This window comes from Scyliorhinus canicula, chromosome 19, assembly GCF_902713615.1.
Source record: "Scyliorhinus canicula chromosome 19, sScyCan1.1, whole genome shotgun sequence".
In the NCBI taxonomy this organism is placed as follows: Eukaryota; Metazoa; Chordata; class Chondrichthyes; order Carcharhiniformes; family Scyliorhinidae; genus Scyliorhinus; species Scyliorhinus canicula.
This window is the reverse complement of record NC_052164.1, coordinates 30,469,915-30,494,602: the sequence shown is the minus strand read 5'-3', so window position 1 is coordinate 30,494,602 and position 24,688 is coordinate 30,469,915. Positions and strand designations below refer to the sequence as shown.

At 45.0% G+C, this 24,688-nt stretch overlaps 1 protein-coding gene across 1 annotated transcript in view; it reads left to right on the top strand.

Annotated features, from left to right (window-relative positions):
• asic2 (acid-sensing (proton-gated) ion channel 2) overlaps window positions 1–24,688 on the top strand; it is a 510,486-nt gene that overhangs the window by 372,719 nt on the left and 113,079 nt on the right. Inside the window, exon 3 of the mRNA XM_038779460.1 lies at window positions 12,981–13,108. Within this exon, the coding sequence (XP_038635388.1) occupies window positions 12,981–13,108 (128 nt within the window). The remainder of the gene's footprint in view (window positions 1–12,980; window positions 13,109–24,688) is intronic.

Below are 24,688 nucleotides of genomic sequence, written 5' to 3'. Positions count from 1 at the left end.
CCCGAGCTCTGTGCCTGTGAGCAGTGATGGCTACTCACCTCCTCGGCTTCCCACAAAAGCCCTTCCGTCAGGTTCATGTTTTTAAAAAGGAGTACTAATAGGCGCCAGCGTGAGCACTTGCTGGGAGGCTGTTGAATGACAGGAAGCCGTTGGATAATGCGTGGCTCGGTTTAATTGTATGGAAATGGGGCTCAAGTGCTGATAATTGATTTCTCGCCACGCTACGGCGAGATTCCGAATTTGCCTTCGGGAGCAAGCTGTTGCATCGCAAACTGTTTGGTGCCTGACATGGGCCGGTATTCTCCCCTACCCAGCGGGGCGGGGGGTCCCGGTGTTGTGGAGTGGCGAGAGCCACTCCGGCATCGGGCCTCCCCAAAGGTGGGGAATTCTTCGCACCTTTAGGGGCTAGGCCCGCGCCGGAGTGGTTTCCGCTCCGCCGGCCGCGCGAACGGCCTTTGGCGCCCCGCCAGCCGGAGCCGAAAGGCCTTCGCCGGCCGGCGGAAGTCCGTGCATGCGACGGAGCGTCAGCGGCTGCTGACGTCATCCCGGCACATGCGCGGGGGAGGGGGTCCCTTCCGCCTCCGCCATGGTGCACCACGGCCGACTCGAGTCCGCGCATGCACGCCAGGGCCGGCGCGGAGGCGGCAACCCACGCGCATGCGCACCACGGCCTGCCCAAGTCCATGCATGCGCGCCATGCCCGGCGCGAGAAGACTTACAAAAAACATATCCTATAACAGAAGCACATCATTTCAAGTCACTACTGAGAACATTTATATTTCTGAATTCCCCAAATGATCAAGAGATAGTCTTTAAATGGCAGAGAGAACAATAGTACACCTGCTTTGTCTGGCTTCAGCTCCAACACTGAGATTTTCCAGTTGCCATCCACACCACAGGAAGAATGTTTAGGTGCATGGAGATAGGGCACTCATCTGCAGGACAGGGAACCAGTCCTGCTGGCAAGTCCAGAGGCCCTCCCTGTCTGCTTGGCTGCAGGTGTGGGTGCAACCGCAGAGGCCACTCCCCCTTTTCAAACAGTAGTGGCAGACTGCAAGGACCATCTTTTAATTATGATGTCAGAAAAATCAGTCAGAGTGACAACTCCATGCTGAAGGGCCCTCTCGTGTCCCATTACTATCCATTGCAGGTTGCTGCTCCTCTCAACTTGGAAAGCCTCTGAATGGGCCTTAAGCTTTAAGGGATAAAAGACCATAAGACATAGGAGCAGAATTAGGCCATTCGGCCCATCGAGTCTGCTCTGCCATTCAATGAGATCATGACTGATCCGATGTGATAATTCTCAACTTCACTTTATCCTCATAACCCTTGATTCCCTTACTGATTCAAAGACTATCTATCTCAGCCTTGAACATACTTAGGTTTTGAAAGGTTGTTCATAGAATCCCTACAGTGCAGATGGAGGCCATTTGGCCCATCAAGTCCGCACCAACCCTTCAAAAGGGCAGCCTACCGATCTCCACTCTCCCGTCCACCCCACCCTATCCCCATAATCCCATAACCTAAACTGCACATCCCTGGACACTGAGGGGAAATTTAGTATGATCAATCCACTTAACTTGTATATCTTTGGGTTGTGGGTAGAAACCGGAGCACCTGGAGGAAACGCAAACAAACATGGGGTGAATGTGCAAACTTCACATAGACAGTGACTTAACAACTGAACAACCCAGCCTCTACAGCTCTCTGCGGTAAAGAATTCCACTGATTCACTGCCCTCTGAGAGAAGAAATTCCTCCTCATTTCTCTCTTAGATGGGTGACCCCTTACTCTGAGATTATGCCCTCTGGTCTTAGACTCTCCCACAAGGGGAAACAACCTCTCCACATCTGACCTGTCAAGCCCCTTGAGAATCCTGCCTGTCTCGATAAGGTCACCTCTCATTGTTTGAAACTCCAATGAGTACAGGCCCAACCTACTTAACTCTCCTCATATGAAAATCCTTCCATACCCGGGATCAACCTAGTGAACCTTCTCTGAACTCCCTCATATGCCAGTATATCTTTCCTTACATAATGTGAAAACGTCCCACCCTTAATTGGATTGAAGACTCTTTTAGGGGATGTCTCCTTAGAGGGTGGGTGCCTCCTTCAAAATCCCAATTGGTGAGTTTCCCACTGGGGGCTGGTCCAGGACCTGGGAAACAGGTGCAGCTTCTGCTCCTCACCCTCATTGGCAACATCTGGGAATCTGATGCAGATTAGATTAAATTATTTATGTGGAGAATAAACTGGGACAGAGTTTTAGGGTAAAGCAGCTCATTGCTGTGCGGCAGCATTCTATCATTCCATTCTGTGATGCGGAATGTTTACCCCACTTCTGATGGACAATTAAGAAGAACAACCAAGCTCTTTGCAGTTCTGTAACAATACCGATCCCCCCCTTCCCCCCAGATGGGCCTTACACTGCAGACTTCGGGTCCCTGATTGACTGAATGCTGGTAAACAATTCCTATTCCAGTGAAGCATTCAAAACCTTGTAAGTATAGATTAAAATAATAGAACTGAACTCTTGCTCAAGGCTTGTTTTCAGAATTGCCCTGTGATGAGAATACAAAATAGCAAATTAAAAATTTAGGCTAGCTAATTAAAAGCTGCGCAGAAACATTTTGCATTATTATGAAAGTTTTACAGTTCAATTTATCAAATTAAAACAGTCCATACAGCAGACACTTCATTCAAAGGTGCCACTGGTCATTAGAAATGACTATTTGTCAATTCTGACACAAAAACACTGACTAACACAGAAAAGGGACTTGAACATACATAGCACCTTTCACTAAAAGACTGCCCAAAGTTCCTTACTGCTAATTAAGTACATTCTGAAATGGAGTCACTGTTGTAATGTAGGAAATGTGACAGTCGACCTGTGCAAGATCCCAGAAAGAGAATTGTGATAGCGACTGGATAATCTGCTCTGGACTTGTTGGTGGAGAGTAAATACTGGCCAGGAAACTTGGGTGACTCCCCTCGTACGTCTGTTCAACAGACAAGAAATAGTTGTGGCCTGGAGACAACATTGCTTGATTGACAACTCCATACCACAAATATATTCTGTCAATTGCACATTTGTTTTATTTACAGGAGATAAAGAGATTGCAAGTACTTATTGTGATGTTCTGTAGACTGGCTGAAGTGAATGATAAACTACAGAACATGTAGTTTAAAATAATTTATTACAGAACAAACTACGTGGTAAGGTGATTAGGATAAATTAACTATCAAACAACTAACACCAAACAACTCTCGTGGAATTCCTGCAAATACGTCTACCTCCCAACACGACCAACTCCCAAATCCCAGATCACATGGTGACGTGGTGGGTTTACAATGCCACCTAGTGGCTGGAAGTCGTCCATAACATTATATACAAACTTAGATTATGCATATCATCACATCCCCTTTCCTTTATAAAAGAGAATTATTTACAAGCCTTAAATTACTGTTAATATTTTATCATGATATGCATAAATATATACATGTTCAGATATCTTTTGTTTTACTTCACAGTCTGTTACAAGTTCAGTCTTTCTGGCTGGCACCTTATTCTTGTGTTTTAAAAAACATTTAGAGTACATAATTAATTTTTTCCAATTAAGGGGCAATTTAGCGTGGCCAATCCACCTACCCTGCACATCTTTGGGTTGTGGGGGCGAAACCCACGTGAACATGGGGAGAATGCGCAAACTCCACAAGGACAGTGACCCAGAGCCGGGATCGAACCTGGGACCTTGGCACCATGAGGCAGCAATGCTAACCACTGCGCCACTGTGCTGCCCTTCTTGCGGATCTTCTTAGTGTTTGCCAAACTGGCATAGGCTAGTCATGCTCTTAAATATTTGGTGTTTGATATTGATATTGTTCATGTGTTGACGTATCATCCTCTTGTGGTGTTGATTCCTCCTCTTATTGTGTTGGTTCTGTATTTTGAGCAATGCTCTTCTATTCCGCCTCAAAACAACACCTTCACCTTCATAACAAGATATGAGTTTGGACCTGCTGACCGCCGTACCTTTGCCTGTTTAGACCAGGCATTTCCAAAGTGGGGGCCGCTGGCGGGAGCCGGAAGTGTCCCGGAGCCATCCATCGCGGCGCTCAGTATTGCTGCAGATTAGAACAAATATACTTCTGTTTGATACACCTCGAGTCTCCTTGTCTTTGCAGAAGATCATCTTTGTGGACACCTCATCAATGGCACCAATACACTTTGTTCAGGCTTTTTTCTTGTAAAACATTGGGCTGCAAAATGATTCCTGCCATTACAGATGGCACATGTTTTTCCATAAGCATGGCATTGCCGTGGCATATGCTGTTTGCCACATCGCGGTCACAAAATGGAGGATCGAGTGGGCCGCTCAAAATGGCCACCTGCACTGGGAGCACGTTTCTTATTCAGCTGCGTCACCACACTAATATCGACTGTCACCTCTTCTGCCTTCTCTCTACGGAGATTCAACGTGTCGAGCAGCTTTGCTCACTAGTGTGACATATTTGAACGGCACTTTCAAGTTTCAGGTTTATTTCCCGTAGTAGTCGCTCGAGCACTTTATTATTGGAGATTCCAAAAACTATCTGGTTTTGTATCATTGATGCCTGGAGTGTGCTGAAGTTGCAGGACTGTGCTTTCAATCATAAGTCAGTCTGGAAGCCGTCGAATGCCTCTCCCGGGTTTTGGGTGCACATACGGAATTTATAATGCTTAAAGGTTTCATTTTTATCTGGGGAAGCACTGCTAATCGAATAATTTTAAAATAAATTTAGAGTATCCAATTATTTCTTTTTCCAATTTAAGGGGTAATTTATCATGGCCAATCCACCTAACCTGCACATCTTTGGGTTGTGGGGGTGAAACCCACGCAGACACGGGGAGAATGTGCAAACTCCACACGGACAGTGACCCAGGGCTGGGATTTGAACCTGGGTCCTCAGCGCCTTAGACCAAGTGCTAACCACTGTGCCACGTGCTGCCCCCATAATCGAATCTCATAAACACTTCTTCAAGTGTTTAAATTTGTCTTCAAATGGAAAAATATTGATAGGATTCTATGGTGTAAATTGTTTGGGGACCTGCTATAGTGAGCATTAACGCGATGCATCTCTCATCAGGCTGTGTCTACAAACCAAGGGCTGTAATACACAGTTTAAACTGCTACTTAAACACCCTCCAATGTTTGTCTACATTACCGGTAAACCAAAGCTGTTGAGGTACCTTGATACCTTTTATTCCAGACTTCGAAGTTTCAGCTACGTTGAGCTCAAGATGCCAGTAGCTTGTAAGGTTAGTCACAAAGATTTGTTTCCTTTCTTATCCTGCAGAGTTATCTTCGGTGGTTCGAATTATCTTGCGCAGAATCTTCAAATTCTGGTTAAATCATCGAACCTGGTACCATGTTGTGTTCTGTAGACTGGCAAAAGGGAATAATAAACAACAGAACATGTAGCTTAAAATAATTTATTATAAAACAAACTGCATGGTAAGATAACTAGGATAAATTAACTGACAAACAGCTAACACTAAACAACTCTCGTGGAACTACTGCATATACGTCTATCTCCCAGCACGATCAACTCCCAGATCACTTGGTGACGTGATGGGTTTACAATACCACCTAGTGGTTGGAGGTTATGCATAACATTATGTAAAAATGTACATTATGCATAGCATCGCACTTCGTTTCACCTAAAGTTATTTAAAGAGTGTGGATGATCAACAGGGGCAGCAGGGTAGCATGGTGGTTAGCATAAATGCTTCACAGCTCCAGGGTCCCAGGTTCGATTCCCGGCTGGGTCACTGTCTGTGTGGAGTCTGCACGTCCTCCCCCTGTGTGCGTGGGTTTCCTCCAGGTGCTCCGGTTTCCTCCCACAGTCCAAAGATGTGCGGGTTAGGTGGATTGGCCATGCTAAAATTGCCCGTAGTGTCCTAATAAAAGTAAGGTTAAGGGGGGGCTGTTGGGTTACGGGTATAGGGTGGATACGTGGGTTTGAGTAGGGTGATCGTGGCTCGGCACAACATTGAGGGCCGAAGGGCCTGTTCTGTGCTGTACTGTTCTATGTTCTAACACTTTTGTGTGTATGCAGAAAGTGGAACGCTATGAATTAATGACTTTTTGACATATCCTACTGTTACTAGCAGGTTTATGTTCAGTACTGAGTGTACAGTGGATAAGTGGGCAAGGAAATGCCATAGCTTGACATGGAGGTTATGAGCAGCCGAGGGAGTAGACGGAGAGCCATAGCTTGTCTTGGACGATATGAAGGTAGGTGGGAGGAGCAAAGGTTGTCATGGGGGTTATGTGTCAGACATTTTGAACTTGCCTTTCAAAAGGTTCCTTCATCTAGAGTGTGGTTCATGACATCTCTTAGATGCCGGGAACCATGGGTCCTTTAAAATCTGACCTGACTCCATGATGACATGCTTATCTCTGCAATGGAACTAGTCAAGTTCTGGATTTACGACCCGCATCGGCCTGCAACATTAACCTGCACTGCTGAAAATTGAGGATCCCGCGAATGGGGTCAGGAATTCCGGAATGGGGTCCTCTACGGAGTCTCCCCAACTCCAAGAAAATCTAGACCAATGTAGTGTGCATTGATTACCTGTGGAATAAACCAGCACACCAATAGGGGTATGAAGGAGCTCAACACCAATAAGAGCAGTACTGAAAGTGACAACAGACACCGGAGGTTTGCAAAATTGTATCACTCGAAATATACAATTCTACTCACTCTCTGATATACGAGGACTAATAGATAACTGTAGCATTGCTGGGTCAACGGAGGTTTCCAACCCAATGGCATGATGCTTATCTGATTGCAGTGAGTAGGTTACACTTTGTGCTGATACCTGGATGTGCAGTCATCAGTAAATCACATCTCATCCTACTTTTTTTATGACAAGAACTGTGAAACATGTTGTGGGATGGAATAAATGATAAGGGTAAAGTCATTGAAGGAAATGATGCCATGTCTCGCACGGCCTGAGGGTTGCAGGGACAGGCTGACAGAGTCAGAGGCATATAAGCGTGCTTCGAGCTTGAGGTGTGTATCTATGTACCAGTTCAAGTTACAATAAATAACCCATGTTTTTGTTGGATAGTGTTTGTATTCCTGTGACTCCTATAATCAGTCGCATGTTGAAAGGGCAAATAATATAACAGAACAATGTGGGTGAATCATTGGTCCTGCTACTTATGGGAAGGGGGTAGGTTGGGGCGGGCAAAGTGGGGGGGAGGGGAGTTAGTTTTGCGGACAGGAAACCCAGAAGAACCAGTTTCCTTCAGGACCAGGACCTGATTAACATTTAATTAACTTTGTTTCCTGGCTACAATGGGTCAGATTAAAAGATTGACTGGCTGCATTCAACTCCGGGACCATAAGACATAGGAGCAGAATTAGGCCACTTGACCCATCAATTCTGCTCGCCATTCAATCATGGCTGATATTTTTCTCATCCCCATTCTCCTGCCTTCTCGCCATAACCCCTGATCCCCTTGTTAATCAAGAACCTAACTGTCCCTGTCTCAAAGAAACTCAGTGATTTGGCCTCCACAGCCTTCTGTGGCAAAGAGTTCCACAGATTCACCATCCTCTGGCTGAAGAAATTCCTCCTTACCTCTGTTCTATGATCGTCCCTTTAGTCTGAGATTGTGCATCTGGTTCTAGTTTTTCCTACAAGTGGAAACATCCTCTCCACGACCACTCTATCCAGGCCTTGCAGTATCCTGTAAGTTTAAATAAGAGCACCCCTCATCCTTCTAAACTCCAACGAGTACAGACACGAAGTCCCCAACCGTTCCTCATACAACATGCTCTTCATTCCCGGGATCATTCTTATGAATCTCCTCTGGACCCTTTCCAAGGCCAGCACATCCTTCCTTAGATACGGGCCACAAAATTGCTCACAATACTATAAATGGGGTCTGATCAGACCCTCATACAGCTGGGGAAGAGAGAGAAGTTAAAGGGAAATTAGAAAGCCCCGTGGGGATTGTGATGGGGAGAAATTTGTAAAGGCCCAGATGTGGTTGGAGAGTTGGAAAAGGCTGGAAGTTTGATGTGACCTGTATGCTGGAAAGCTCAGTGGAGGGGGAATGGGAAATGCCAGGGTGGGGAGATCAGAGGTCACAGATGGGAAGTGTAGAAATAAAGAGGGAGGGATTAGAAAGGCCAATTTTGGGAATGGAGGGTTGAGGCTGTGACATTATGTATAATGTCTAGCACATTAAGGGTTAACGTAATATTTTACACTACCACCAGGTGAATTTGGGGAGCAGAACTATAAAAAGGAATGCCCCTCAGTCTTCTGGGAGAAGGAGGGAGAAGGTTAGAGAGAGTAAGAGGAGAGCAGAGAACAAGTAGGGATAGTGAGATAGGTGCTAGTATAATGTAGATTGTATTAATAGATTAGAATATTGCTAGCTTGAGGAATAGTGTTTGAACTGTATAATAAGTAGTATAATAAAAATTTAGTTTTATTAATTTAACTTCGCTCTGTGGTCTTTGTGTACACTACGTCCAGAATCCATCCTGAGTATTAGCTGTTGTGTTATGCTGCTTCGGATAAAACAGGCTGCTACTTGACGCAGTCTTAACTAAAGGATGCTCCAGACTCTGAAATGTGTTCAACGTGTTTATTGAACTATTAACACAGTTCTCAAATGAGTTCGACTCTCTGCTCATCTAACTGTAGTAACTCTGTCTAACTGTACCAGCTTCCACTAAGCCACGTGCTGGGGTGTGATGCTGTTGATCAACCCTGTCTAACTCTCTAGATGTCTGTTTGTGGAAAGAGGCAGGGTGAGAGTGCCTCATCCCTTTTATAGTTTTTATGTCATGCCCCCTTGTGGTGATGCCATCTCTGAGTGTCCTGACTGCCCATTGGTTGTGTCCTATTCTGAGTGTTAATTGGTTGCATGTCTGCATATTGGTTTACAGGTTTCCTTGTTGAAGTATTGGATCGAGAGCAAATATTTTGGTCAGTCACTTTGGAAGTTAAAGGCTTTAAAATTTATTTCAACGTAATACTGAAGCTGGTGTTACAATATAGGCTGATCATTCGGAATGGCTCAAAGCAATAGGCATCCAAACATAGAGCATTAAATTGCAAAGTCCAGGTATGAATCTTCTAATAACAGGTCAGGTAACTGCCGGCCTTCATGACAAGGGACTACAGATTACAGAGACCCTCTCAATATCTAGTATAATCACAGCATGTTTTCCAATCAGAAATGTACACAGCCAACTGGGTCTTCTGAAGAAAGTGGATAAAGTTCTACAACAACAGAACAGGACAACAAGACAGGACATGACCACAGAGTTTGTGATGTTCCAAAAGCATTACAAGAGGTAGGTCTCCCCAGATACCAAAGGAATACAAAATTAACTGAGACTCGATAGCAAACATAGTTAGGTGAAGAATCTATATAACACAGAGAAACTTAAGATATCTGCATACAACTTTGATGATGCAATCGCAAGATTTGAGACCCAGAGAAAGATTTTTATTGGAATGCCCCAAGTGATGGAACCCCGTTCAGTGAGAATATGTTGCAGTCAGAAGTGGAGATGGCTATATTTTTCTAATTAGTAACAGGCTGTGCAATTCATCATTTGCTAATGAATTAATTTTTTTCCCTCACTTATTTCTGTGAGCCTTGCCATGTCGGTGAAGAGTGTATAGTGCCTCAATGCAAAGGTTGTGATTTACAACTTCAAACCATTGTCTTGTGTATGGTTGTTGTTCTGGCTATTGTGAAGTCCCCACTGTGACATGAATAGCGCATAATAATGGTAGCCAGAGGCGTTATTGGAGAGCATTACTTGAAGTATTTACACAATATAAATAAGCCATCAAACATGGTACATTATTCAGTGCAAGTGGCTCCGAATACATAGATGTACTATGTCATCAGGCTTTGGAGATTCTTAACAGTATTTACAATTACTCGAAGGCTTTCTGAGAATCTCAGATTGTTGTAAGCATTGTATGTCTTCTATTGGCAATTAAGAAAATGTGTCTTCCGATCTGCTTCCTTGAAAAATATTTTTATAATAAATAGGTTATGGAGTAAAGCTGTATTTGTCAATTGAGTATTACTGCATTGTGTTTTCCACAATTTTATAAGAAACTGAGTCAAATATGCAAATAAATGTTGGATGATGAAAAGTGTATGAAAACAACAACAAGCTGATGGAGGAAAGACATTTGCAAATTAAATACAAACTTAGTTTACGCAGGACTGGGTTTTCTGCCCCTCTCCCTCCCTCCCATCGTGTGTTTTCCCGCAGTGGAGGCTGCTCACCATTGGCTGCTGAAGTCTGCATTGTTTGGTGTGGCTCGCCCGCTCCACCAGCAAGTGTGAGTGTGTGTGTATATTATGCTGTGTGTGAAAATGTGTCTGCCAGCGTGAATGTCTAATACACATGTGTGTGTGCAAGGTTCTTGTGTCGGGCTCGTATGTATGTATGTGTGATACATAGGAACATAAATTGACCATTTAGCCCCTCAACCCTGTTACATAATTTATTGTGATCATGGCTGATCTCTGACCTAATTCTAATTATATATGTAGAACATGTATGTTTGAATCCGTTTGGTGTGTCCATGTAGTGTGTGCGAAGGAGTTGCATGTGTGTAAGAATTGCACGTGTGGATCTGTGATACATTTATCCAGATGTGAATTATATAAGGTTGTTAATTGTTTGTGTGTATGTGCTGCATGCATTTTTTTAATTCACTGGCAGCCTCTGTTCCCATCTCTAATTGCCCCTGAGAAAGTGAAGGTGATCTGCCTTCTTGAACTACTTGTCGTAGGTACTTCCAGAGAGGTGTTAGGGATGAAGTTTCAGAATTATGGCCCAGGGATGTGATACATTTTCATCTGGAGCTAGAGTGTGACTTATAAGGGAACTTGGAGGTGGGTGCATTCCAAGCACTTGCTGGTCTAGTTGATAGATGTGGTGGGTTTGGGAGGTGATGTTGAAGGAACCTTGGCAAGTGCTGCAATGCATCTTTTATCTGGTACACACTGCAGACACTGGACACAGTTAGTGGAAGGTGTAAATGATCAATCGACTGCTTTGTCCTAGATGGTAACGAGCTTCTCTTGGAGCTGCACTGACCTAGGCAAGTGGAGAGTGTTCCATCACATTTCCTGACTTGTACAATATAGGTGGTGCACTAGCTTTCAGGAATCAGCAGAATACCCAGCTTCTGACCTCCTCCTAAAGCCACATTATTTATGTGGCTCGTCCAGTTAGCCTTCTGGTCAATACTGTTTTAGATTTGGGCAGCACGGTAGCACAAGTGATTAGCACTGTGGCTTCACAGCACCAGGGTCCCAGGTTCGATTCCTGGCTTGGGTCACTGTCTGTGCGGAGTCTGCACGTTCTCCCCGTGTCTGCGTGGGTTTCCTCCGGGTGCAGGTTAGGTGGATTGGCCATGATAAATTGCCCTTAGTGACAAAAAAGGTTGGGAGGGGTTATTGGGTTACGGGGATAGGGCTTAAATGGGTCGGTGCAGACTCAATGGACTGAATGGTCTCCTTCTGCACTGTATGTTCTATGTACTAATCCCAAAATATTGATGGTGGGAAATTCAGTGATGGTAATGCTATTGAAGATGAAATGAAATGAAAATCGCTTATTGTCACGAGTAGGCTTCAATGAAGTTACTGTGAAAAGCCCCTAGTCGCCACATTCCGGCGCCTGTCCGGGGAGGCTGGTACGGGAATCAAACCGTGCTGCTGGCCTGCTTGGTCTGCTTTAAAAGCCAGCGATTTAGCTGAGTGAGCTAAACCAACCCCTGCTCAAGGTGGTTCTACCCTTTCTTGTTGGACATGTGTAGCATGAGCATTATTTGTCACTTACCAGATCAAGTGTGAATGTTGTCCAGGCCTTGCTTCACGTGGTTGAGAACTGTTTCATTATCTGGGAAATTGCAAATAGATTTGTAAACTGTTTAATCATCAACAAACATCTCTGCTTCTGACATTAAGGTGAAGGGAAAGTCCTTGATGAAAGTGTTGAATGTTATTAGGGCAGTGTAGAGTTTACCTTGATTCCCCATTAACTTCAGTTTCTCTAGTGCTCCTTGATGCCACACTCAGCCAAATGCTGGCTTGATGCCAGTGGCTGTCACTCTCACCTCACCTCTGGAGTTCAGCACTTTTGACCATGTTTGACCAAGGCTGGAATGAAGTCTGGAGCCAAGAAGTCCTGATAGGGCTCAAGCTGAGCATTGACAGCACATTATAAGAGAGTAAGTGCCATTTGATAGCACTATCACTTTCTATTACTTTGCTGATGATTAAGAATAGACTATTATAGCAATAATTAACAGATTGGAATTGTCCTGTTTTTGTAGATAGGACGAAACTGGGCAATTTTCCACTTTGTTAGCGAGTTGTCAGTGTTGTAGCTGTACTAGAACAGGCAGAGTTAGGCCTGGAGTATAGATCTTCAGTACTATAGCTGAGATGTTATCAGGGCCCTTTGTCTTTGTAATATCCAGTGCAATCAGCTGTTTCTCGATATCACGTGGAGTGAATCGAATTGCCTGAAGGGTGGCAGCTGTGATGAAGGAACTGCAGAATAAGGCGGAGATGAATCATTGACTTGGCACTTACAGCTGAAGATGGTGGCAATTGCTTTCGGCTTATCTTTTGCCCTTGTGTTGTAGTCTCCATTATCGTTGAGGATGCAGACATGCATCAAGCCTCCTGTCCCCATTCACTGTTTAATCTTCTACCACAATTCGGAATATTTATGTATATTTGGCATGTTTTGAGATGTATAACAAAAAATATCTTAATTAACATCAGCAGGATTTTCTTGGAGACAGTGGACCCCATTAACTACGGGACAAAAGTCTACACAAATTCACTGCGTCTATTCTAAGGCTATTTGTGATCAGGTTTCCTTTGTTGCTAAGTGTTTGCAATTGTTTCCTCTCTCTTACAGAAGACACCACATTTGAAGCTGGGATAAGGGTACAGCTGCACACTCAGTCTGAGCCACCATTTGTACACGAGCTGGGATTTGGAGTTGCACCAGGATTCCAAACGTTTGTTTCCACTCAAGAACAGCGGGTACTGCGCTTCCTCTGATATTCAGCTAAGCTCTTGCATTTAAACCTCTTGAGCATTTCATCTTCAGTGGTACTTAAAACCCAGAAAACCCTTCTTTAAAGATATGGATCTTTTTTGTTTATTCCACTCTCCTATTCTAGATGTCCCCAGCATCCATGGTTGGAGACATGTCCAGCGTTACTCTCTCAGCTTAGTTCCTATTCAATGTGGAAGTACCTGATATCTGCTTGGTGTGTTTAGCAACATAACCAAGGCGAGTAGACCAGTCAATCACTTTAACTGTATCCTAGTGCCCAAAGGCATTGTGCAGGGAGACACAAAGTGGAATTGTCATATATGTGGAGAATCTTTGAAATATATGCGGAAAACAGAATACAATTAGTTTGCACCAAGAAAATGATCCTCAGTGAATCTGGATAATGCTACTAATTTTATAAATGCCCCCAAATGTTTGCTCATTTGGTCTTGATGTTTTCATTTATTTACGTAATTGCAAACATGATTGTCTACTAGATTGACTACGGCCAACCAAAGCAGAGGTTTGAAGGAAATTTTAAATCTAGTTCTTTCTTTATTCGTTCATGATACCGGGGCACTGCTAGCAAGGCCAATGTTTGTTACCCCATTCTTATTTTCTCTTAAACTGAGTGGCTTGTCAGGCCATTGCTGAGTGGCTGTTAAGGGTCAACTGCCTGTAATCTTACCAGACCGGGTAAGGATGGTGGACCTTAGTGGATCAGATAGACTTTTACAACAATCAGCGTTAGTCATCATGGCCACCATTAATGACATTAACTTTTAATTCCATTTTGTTTTAATTAAATTTAAATTCCACGAAGTGCCGTGGTGGGATTTGAACCCTACCACAGTATTACTGGGCCTCTGGTTTACTATTCTGGTGACATTACCGCAACGCTACCATCTCCTTCCCACGACTACATCATCAGTATGTAAAGAGAGGAACCATAATTAAGTGTCACCATCTTTTAAAGTAATGGATTAATAATTGTACTGTTAATTGAACTTGCCTGATTCTTTAAAGAACAAATCCATTTGCCTGTATTGGGGATTAATTGCAAAGTCCTTTATGACAGAGGAGAGCTCAGGAAGTCTATTAACATGCTGTTTTCCAGTGCAAACGGTCCTTAGTATCAGCTTACCAGAGGTAGGAGTCCAAAGTCAGCGCAAAGCAATATGATCATCAGAAAAGGATATGGAAGGCTTCACTTCCGACCAGACCTATTATTCCTCATATTTAAAAGTACATGTTAAATTGTTGCAAATAAGGTACGTTTATTGAGCAGGTTGTTTTTCTGTTAATCATCTGCATTCCAGGATAAGGTATCAGAAGAACATTGAAAGTGTAGAGTCATAGATATTTCAGCATGGAAACAGGCCCTTCGGCCCAGCTTGTCCATGCTGCCCAGTTTCTATCGCAAGGCTAGTCCCACGCCTGCATATGGCCCATATCCCCCTATACCCACCCTGCCCATGTAACTGTCTAACTGCTTTTTAAAGGACAAAATTATACCCGCCTCTACCACTGCCTCAGGCAGCTTGTTCCAGGTGTTCACCACTATTTGGGTAAAGAAATGTTCCCTCTGGTCTCTTTTGTATCTCTCTCCTCTCACCTTAAACCTTTGCCCTCTAGCTCTAGACTCCTCTACCTTTGGGAAAAGATGTCGACTATCTACCTTATCTAAGTAACTTTGTGAGGCATAAGAAAGTTTAATATCTTCAAAACATGAAACTGGAAATTAATAGCTTTTTTGTCAAACCTTAAACAGCAGAAATATGTATTTTCTGGCTTCTCAGGACAGATAAAGTTACAAATTTAATAGAGGTGTTCAAACTGTGATGAATGTAAGAAATTATCATTCTTTATATTTTGTATTTTTTCAGTAATAATATTAAAATCTAGTATGTCTGCTGGAGTTGTGAGCAAAAGATTATTTTTGCGGGGGAAGCGTTTTGCCAGTAGATAATAAAAATCATTTTATTTGTTTGCAGATAGAGAGTTAATGTAATGTTATAAAAGTTTGAGTCTTTCTAAACAAATGAAGACACATCTTGTAACAAGAAACAAAAGAGTGCTGTGTGCTCTGAGTGTAGCTGGTGTAGCTACTGGGAGGGACCAGGTCTGTTTGGACAAAGGAGTTGCTTCCCAAAATCTAAGCTGAGTAGGTTTTCAGCTTGGTCCTCAAAAAAATATTTCTCTCTCCAAGGACTCTGCACCAAGATAAGCAAGTAAAACCTGATTGCTAAATTTATACATAAGTGGTATTTAAAATATATGTTTTGCTTAATTGGAATTCAGAGGCAGGTCTCGGGAAGCAAGTTGAGATGTTGTACCTGTTAACTGTAAAATTATTTCTTTGTTGCCTAATTCTGTGTTCAAGTTAAAGGCTAATTTAATATAAAAGCTGTCAATTGGCCAGTGTTATCACCCCTGTGGTGCAGTAACACTTCCTCCTAGTTTTACCAAATGCAAATAATTGGGTTATAATCCGGGATCTGAACCAAAATTGGAGTTCTGGTCCAGGCCCAAAACAAAACTGTGAAGCGTTTTGAAAGTGTAGACAGGGAGAAACTGTTTCTGCAACTGGCAGGAGGGTTGGTAAGCAGAGGACGCAGATCTAATGTAATTGGCACGGTTTTTTTCACACAGAGAGTTTTTGTGAGCCGAAATGCACTGCCTGAAAAGGTGATGGAAGCAAATTCAATCATAGCTTTCAAAAGGAAATTGGATATGCAGTGCAGTTGAAAGGGAAATATTGAAACATTTGCAGTGTTGTGGGGCAAGGGCAGGGGAATGGAACTAATTGAATAGCTCTTTGGAAATGATAATTGGATACACCTGGCACAGGCATAATGAACCAAAAGGTCTTGTTCTGTTCTATGTGATTCTAATATCTACTTCAGCCAGCTCCATTAATAATCTTTGACTTATCTCAGTGGAAAATAATAAACACCCACTGGAAATGGTCATGGCCTGACAGAAATAGCCACTCAACCTTATCCCAAATCAAGTGAAAGTTCACCAAGGCCAGACGGAATGAATGCTGCCACATTTTTGACAATAAAAGAAAATGTCTACTGCTGTAGAAATAATGGAAGTTGTTACAATCTGTGTAGAGATCGCAAATTTTTAGAGAAATATTCAAATTTCCAGTGGCTGAGTGGAAGGATCGCACAAAATTTCAAATTTTAAGACTTGCTTTGTAACCTCACGGTAGCATGGTGGTTAGCATCAATGCTTCACAGCTCCAGGGTCCCAGGTTCGATTCCCGGCTGGGTCACTGTCTGTGTGGAGTCTGCACATCCTCCCCGTGTGTGCGTGGGTTTCCTCCGGGTGCTCCGGTTTCCTCCCACAGTCCAAAGATGTGCGGGTTAGGTGGATTGGCCATGCTAAATTGCCCGTAGTGTAAGGCTAATGGGGGGATTGTTGGGTTACGGGTATACGGGTTACGTGGGTTTAAGTAGGGTGATCATTGCTCGGCACAACATCGAGGGCCGAAGGCCCTGTTCTGTGCTGTACTGTTCTATGTTCTATGTTCTAATACTCAAGCTGAAAGCAACCATTGTCTAAATGATATTCAGTGGGCACCGTATGCTCTAAACTTCAGAACAAATTCCCAATTTATCTTGTAAAAATAGAGAAAATTGCCCTCTGTGGTTATAATTTACTCTGTCCCTTAAATGAACACTTCACTCTCTCGGACCTTCCAAGGCTGTTCTTAGATCCCAATGGATGTTTGTCCTTTTCCAATTGTGAAGCTTCTAATCCCTGAAATGACTTTCACGGTGAGGGATTCCTCTTGCTAGCCAATACTAAGTGAGTCTTCCAGTCTTGTTTAAGCCTTTGTAAATTTTGTCTATTCAATCCAAACATGGGCTTCCACCTGGATTCTGCTTGGTGAACATTGGAAAACTACTGCATCTGCCTCTGTTGTCTATCTCTCTCTCCCATATTCTTGTAGACTAACTTTGGGCGCGATCAAATGGCCTTGTCACGCCCGACTTGGAAAATGACAAGCCGATAAATCTCGGAAGAGGCCTCGTTATGCCTTGTGAATTCGAACAAGACCTCGCGAAGCATCGCGTTCTGGATCCCACCCTCAGTGGGTGGCATGCAGATTTGAATATTCAATGTGCAGTTCAGCTCACTTAAATATGTTCCCACCGGAGTTGCCCAAAAGGTTGGTCCTAATGGCCTCGCCTCGGAGATCCCAAGTGTTGCCATTTAGCCCTGGCTTCCACAAACATGGACCAGGCGTACCAGCACTCGGGAGGCTCCCAGGCGATCGGGGACCCCCAGGTGGTCGGGCTCAGGGAAGGGTGGTACCCTGACACCCCCGATGCCACCCGGACACCGCAGCACTGCCATCCTGTCACCTTAACGGTGCTACCAAGGCACCCTGGCTGTGCTGCCACCCATCTGGCACCCTGACCAGGCTGGCAAGGGCACTGTGTGCTGGGCAGGCAGTGCCAAGATGCACAGGTAGCATCTTTCCCATGCCAGGGATCGGGCCCGGGTGTGCCTTCCCTTATGAGTTGTGGTGTGGAGGGAGAACTGAGAACTCTCAAATTGGTAAGTTCGCCGTTTCGGGGGTGGGGGGGGGGGGGGGGGGGATTCGGAGGCCACGATGGGGGGGATACAGAGATCGGTGTGCCACTTTTAAAAGTGGCACCCCAATCTCTTCCTGCACTGGCGAACTTAGCTTGTTAGCGCAGGAAATGAGACTACATGCGGCCTCGGCAGGGCGTTTCTCACCAAGGTCCCGTTTAATAGCGGGGTCGTTCTCTGCCATGCAAGTGCCGTGGATCCGGGTTTATTTCTTGCCTTGGGTGACTGTCTGTGTGAAGTTTGCACTTTCTCCTGGTCTTTGCGTGGGTTTCCTCCAGGAGCTCTGGTTTCCTCCCACAGTCCAAAGATTTACAGGTTAGATGGATTGCCTTGTTGAATTGCTCTTTAGTGTTCAAATATATGTACATTAGGTTAAGGGGTTGTTGGGATAGGGCAGGGGAGTGGGCTTGGCCTCCTCCTGCACTGGAGCGATGCTATAAAAGCACCAAAAACAGGGCTCTGTTTTCATTTCCATTAAATCGCGACCCTTGTCTCAGAACATAGAACATACAGTGCAGAAGGAGGCCATTTGGCCCATCGTGTCTGCACCGACCCACTTTAAACCCTCACTTCCACCCTATCCCCATAACCCAATAACCCCTCCTAATCTTTTTGGATACAAAGGGAAATTTAGCATGGCCAGCTAACCTGCACATATTTGGGCTGTGGGAGGAAACCGGAGCGTCCCGGAGGAAACCCACGGAGACACGGGGAGAACATGCAGACTCCGCACAGACAGTGACCCAGCGGGGAACCGAACCTGGGACCCTGGAGCTGTGAAGCCACAGTGCTATCCACCTGTGCTACCGTGCTGCCCTAAATAAGCTGTCTTATTTATGAAAATTTGCAATGCAATCCACAATGTCTTCCTTTGAACTCTTTCCCTTGCAAAGCCCATCTCCATGGTAATATGAATGACATGGACCTTTCACCCTGATAGACATACTAATTAGCTATCCTATAATTCCCCTCACCTCTAACTTCATTCTATCTTGGAATTAAATGGGCAGTTTAAAAGAATAACTTTTTACAAAATCTCTCATCCCTGGGAATTGGAGGCTAACAAACACCATCAGCGCAGGCGCCCTGATTGTTTACAGATATGAATACTTTGCATTTTTTTCACAGTAGAACAACCTGGTCCGCCTTTAATATTCAAGCTACCTGAGCTTGTTTGGGCAGAATTCAGAACAGGTCACATGATCTTCTTCATTGTTCCATTTTATCCTCAGATAAAGAGACAGTCCCAAACCAAAACAGTCTTACAAACGTCGAGAGGGAGAGACCGGAAATTCCCGTGCAAAGGCTTTTGGCTGCCCTCCAAATCTCCCAGCGCAGCCCGTGCCACTTCACACCATAGATACAATTGGAAAATCCCTGCCTTCATATTTGTAACAAAGTACTACTGATTCTTCATTCTCTAATCTTCTCAAGAAACTTCTGTTTTTTCTGTCCCTCCTTTTAAGTCAAATTTCTTTCTTGCAGAATATAACTTTTGGTCAAATCTTCATTCTCAGACTATGTAGGAATCAGTTTGACTATGTGTTTGTACATGTTTGAGTTAAAACATTATGGGCTCAAACATCTCCCTGGCTTGAGCACAGAGCTCAGAATCTCGGCTATCTAAGGATTCTTTGGGAGGCAAGGGATGAGATTGCAGAGCCTTTGGCTTTGATCGTTGGGTCCTCAATGTCCACGGGGATACTGCCAGAGGACTGGAGAGTGGCGAATGTTGTTCCTCTGTTCAAGAAAGGGAATAGGAATGACCTTGGTAATTATAGGCCAGTTAGTCTTACTTCGGTGGTCGGTAAGTTAATGGAAAAGGTCCTGAAGGATAGGATTTATAACCATTTGGAAAGATGCAGCTTAATCCGGGATAGTCAACACAGATTCGTGAAGGGTAAGTCTCGCCTCACAAATTTGATTGAATTCTTTGAGGATGTAACTAAGCGTGTCGATGAAGGTAGAGCAGTTGATGTCGTATACATGGATTTTAGTAAGGCGTTTGATAAGGTTCCTCATGGTCGGCTCATGAAGAAAGTAAGGAGGTGTGGGATAGAGGGAAATTTGGCCAATTGGATAAGTAACTGGCTATCACATAGAAGGTGGTGGTGGATGGAAAATGTTCAGACTGGAGACCAGTTACCAGCGGTGTACCACAGGTATCAGTGCTGGGTCCTCTGCTATTTGTGATTTTTATCAATGACTTGGAGGAGGGGGCTGAAGGGTGGGTCAGTAAATTTGCTGATAACATCAAGATTGGTGGAGTAGTGGATGAGGTGGAGGGCTGTTGTAGGCTGCAAAGAGACATTGATAGGATGCAGAGTTGGGCCGAAAAATGGCTGATGGAGTTTAACCCTGATAAGTGCAAGGTGATTCATTTTGGTGGAAAAAATTTGAATACGGATTACAGGGTCAACGACAGGGTTCTGAGGAATGTGGAGGAACAGAGGGATCTTGGGGTTCATGTCCACAGATCTCTGAAGGTTGCCACTCAAGTGGATAGAGCCGTGAAGAAGGCTTATAGTGTGTTAGCGTTTATTAACAGGGGGCTTGAGTTTAAGAGCCGTGGGGTTATGCTGCAACTATACATGACCCTGGTGAGACCACATGTGGAGTATTGTGTGCAGTTCTGGTCACCACATTACAGGAAGGATGTGGAAGCATTGGAAAGGGTGCAAAGGAAATTCACCAGGATGCTGCCTGGTTTGCAGGATAGGTCTTATGAGGAAAGGTTGAGGGAGCTAGGGCTTTTCTCTTTGGAGCGGAGGAGGATGAGAGGCGACTTAAAAGAGGTTTATAAGATGGTGAGGGGGATAGATAGAGTGCACGTTCAGAGACTATTTCCTCGGGTGGATGTAGCTATTACAAGGGGGCATAACTATAAGATTCAGGGTGGGAGATATAGGAGGGATGTCCGAGGTAGGTTCTTTATTCAGAGAGTGGTTAGGGTGTGGAATGGACTGCCTGCTGTGATAGTGGAGTTGGACACTTTGGGAACTTCCAAGCGGTTATTGGATCGGCACATGGAGCACACCAGAATCACAGGGAGTGGGATAGCTTGATCTTGTTTTCAGACAATGATCGGCACAACATCGAGGGCTGAAGGGCCTGTTCTGTGCTGTACTGTTCTATCTATCTATGACACTTAAGTTCAGTGCTTTATATGAAATGAAAATTCACAAATTATTTATTTCTCATTTTTATATATATCAGTGCTTCACATTCCTGTCTTAAAACAATAAAGGGCCAAATGAAAATCGGAGTGCTTACTTATCTGACAGACATATTGGTAATAAAGTTGCCTTTACAATGGGAATTCTGGAGGGCAATATCTGCAGGGCCAGTCTGACGCTTGTCAGGTAAGGATTTATGCTAGAGCCGATGTTTAATATGCTACAGTACAAACACATTCATTTGGAAAAGTGTCAGTTTATTTTTCACTGATTGAGCGATTTAAAAACCTTAACCGTACATTCAGACCATGGGACTCCAAAGGTTAATGAATGATGAGTGTTCAAACTGAAAAATTAAGAAACATTTACATGGATGTACAGAAAATAGAAATTAAGGTGATTTAATCTGGCCTAAGTGCACTGAGTCTTTGGACGACAAATTATACCTTTCGCTATCAGCTAAACGTATGCTTAAGAAAGCCCATTTCCGTTCTAATGAATAAGTATCTTGAGATGTATTATGTGTGCATTAGTGTACAATTCACCAGCGTATAAACATAAAGATAGAGGGAATGAGCAATATCTGAAAGAATAATTGACAGAGGTGGATGTCGGAGGATGAGTAAGAGCAGATTTAGATAAAAGCCAGGAAGAGAAAAGTATTTTCTTGTTTGGTTCTCACAGCCAGAGGGATATTAATAGTGTCGCAGATATTTCCATTACAGGTGGATGATGTTACTTTAGCCTCACTCCCTCTTATTTTTCTGCTGCAGTTGTTTGGGCAGTAAACTACAAATGGAAACTCTAAAAAGCCATGCCACCGAATGATAAGACGAGTACACAGCTAGGTTGTGAAGGAAATGCATGAATAAATAAGTAGAATTCATGGGTGCGGTTCTCCCAAAACATTACAAAGGGCTGGATTCTCCGCCGTGTCGGGAACTCCTCTAACGGCAGCAGAGTAGCGGAGAATCCAGCATCGGGCAGAAAGTAGGTGTCGATCCTGATCCGATGTTCTGGTCCGCTGCTGCCGTTGGGTTTGCATCCCGTGGCAGCGGGAGGATGTAAATAGATCATTAAGTCTCAATTGCATCCTATTAACGGATCCGGTACCATATTCTCTGGCCCTCGACACCGGCAATCACGCGGGCAAGAATTGGTGCATGATTTGACAAGCGTGGCCCTGACATGGTAGACCTCTTGGTGGGCCAAGGGGTTTATTCTTTAAGGCAGTTGACCCCAAAGTCCATTGAGAGCTACCTTCCACCCCACAATGCACAACTTGCCCACCCCATCTCCACCAGATCTTCCCGACTGCCCCCCCCCACCAGATATTCCCAATTAAAGGGACCCCCCACCAGAGACCCCCTATTTAAAGCAACTCCCATCAGCTCCCTTCATGCTTGAGTGGCTTTGAAGTAGTCAGCTGTGAAATTAACAGAGAGCACTTTAGTCTCCTTGATGTGGTCAAAGAGCTGTCAGTCATAGCTTGATGTTTATAAACATTGCGGTTAGTTTCACAGCTGACCACTTCAAAGCTACTCAAACATGAAGGGAGATAAATGAAAGAATGCGGAGAGCTGCATGTGTATGAAAGCTGTCAATCACAACCGAGTAAAAGCAATGTCACAGAGAAATGATTGAATGGCTTTCAGATCAAAGATCTGAGCGGTTTAAACCCTGCTGACTAGTTTTCTCTTTACAGGAATTAACATGTGCTGTTTCCTATGCCAGAGCCAGCAGGTGTGTTGCGCAGGTGACTTTTAAACCAGGGTATGGGAGGTGGGGGGGGGGGGGGGGGGGGTGGTTGAGCGGTGGCTGACCTGGGAGCCCTAGCCCATGCCCCATTCAATGGTTTCCCATTCCACCCCCCCCCCCCCATTCCACCTGAACCTGACCAATCCCTCACATCCTTCCGACAGAGCACCAAGATAGGGTGAAAGCTTTGTGAACAGATGTTTACTGTGAACAGGTGAGCATGTATCTACAGGTTTCTGCCCTAGCCCCTAGTGCTATCCTGTGTGCTGCACCATGCCAAATTGACTGGTGTCTAACTTTCTGGCCTTCCAGGCCCTAATACTATGTCAATGCAGATCCCCAGGGGTGCAGGCGGCCTGTTGCAATTCCCGACCTTGGTCCCCTTTGGTGGCCATCGTCTGGAGCGGTCGGGCCAGGATGGGCCTAGCAGTCTCTTGAATGTCCCAGGTGTATGGTGCCACCCTGTTCTGCCTGCTGTCCATCGGAGGTGCTGGGGACAGGAGGGGAGGAGTCTGCAATGTCCAGGTGGCCCTGGTACGTAGCTGCCTGTGATAGGGCAGCCCTGTCCTGTGCCTCAGCCACTGCCTACACAGAGTGCCCCAGGCCTTGGACATCATGACTCATGGCTGATACCTTCACCCCCAATGCCTCCACTGTGGATTCCACTCGTGTGGTGTTGGCCTGGCTGGCACGCACGGATGGCACCACCTCCTGCCCATGCAGCCGGTTGGACTCCTCCAACTGTACCTGTGGATGACGGATGGTTGCTGACAACCCCTCATGTAGTCACCGGTTCAGCGGCTGCATCTCCAACATCGATGGGACTGCCCTTTCCAGAAGCCTGAAACTCGTCTGGAGGGCAGCTAGTCCCTGGGATCGGGCCGCCCTCCGACCGTTTGTCTCATCAGGTTCCTACCTCCACCTGATGTACCGCTGCACGTGTGTGGTGTACATCAGATAGTGCCCCAGCAGCCTCTTCATTAACATGCCCAACCCCGAGGTGAGTGTTACAGGGATGGTGTTGGAGACGGCTGTGACGGGAACTCAGTGCTGCGCCCAGACTAGTGCTTCGGGGTGTCACAAGCTGGCCTTTGGGGGCTCGCACTGCTGACTATTACCGACAACTCACTGGATGTGTCCTGGGATTGTGGTCGGGGCGGGGGACACCAAAAGGGCCTGACTTATGGCCAAATGATCCTACAAGATACAAGACATGACTCATGGTTGGATCGCGGGTTGGGGTGGTGCGGTGGTGGTGGGGGTGGGTTTGGGATGGTGTGGGGTCGGATTGGCACTGCCTGGGTGCAGGGGGTGTGCCAGGGTACCGCCCTACCCTTTCCCCCACCACCCAGGGGGCTCCAATAGCTACCGAGACTCCCAGAGTGGCCATCATGCTTGGTCTCCACTTGAGGAGAACAGAACTAATCGGCACTCGGTTGCGGCCTTGGTAGTGCGGCCGGTGACTCCCGGGTGCCAGGAGAATGCAGCCTTCAATAGACCACGCATATTTGAATGAGCCTGATGGTTCATTTAAATATGAATATCTGAATCGCACCTAGCGAGTGATTGAAAATCAGGAATATTGTAAAAGGATACTGATAGCACATCCTCAATGTTTCCTTGCTTGTCCAGAGGTTGGATGTCATAAAGCAAACAGCTTTTGTATCAAACTGCTCAACAACTGATTCACTCGGGGATTCAGGTAAAATATTGTTTTGAATGCTGATGGATAGTCTTTTTTTTTAAATTTAGAGTACCCAATTAATTTTTTCCAATTAAGGGGCAATTTGGCGTGTTAAGTCCACATAGCCTGCACATCGTAGCGTTGTGGGGGCGAAACCCACGCAAACACGGGGAGAATATGCAAACTCCACACAGATAGTGACCCAGAGACGGGATCGAATCTGGGACCTCAGCGCCGTGAGAAAGCAGTGCTACCACTGCGCCACCGTGCTGCCCCTGCCGATGGATATTCTTACCTTGATGTTAGCTGTGGCATTGTGGCATTGAACCCAGTGG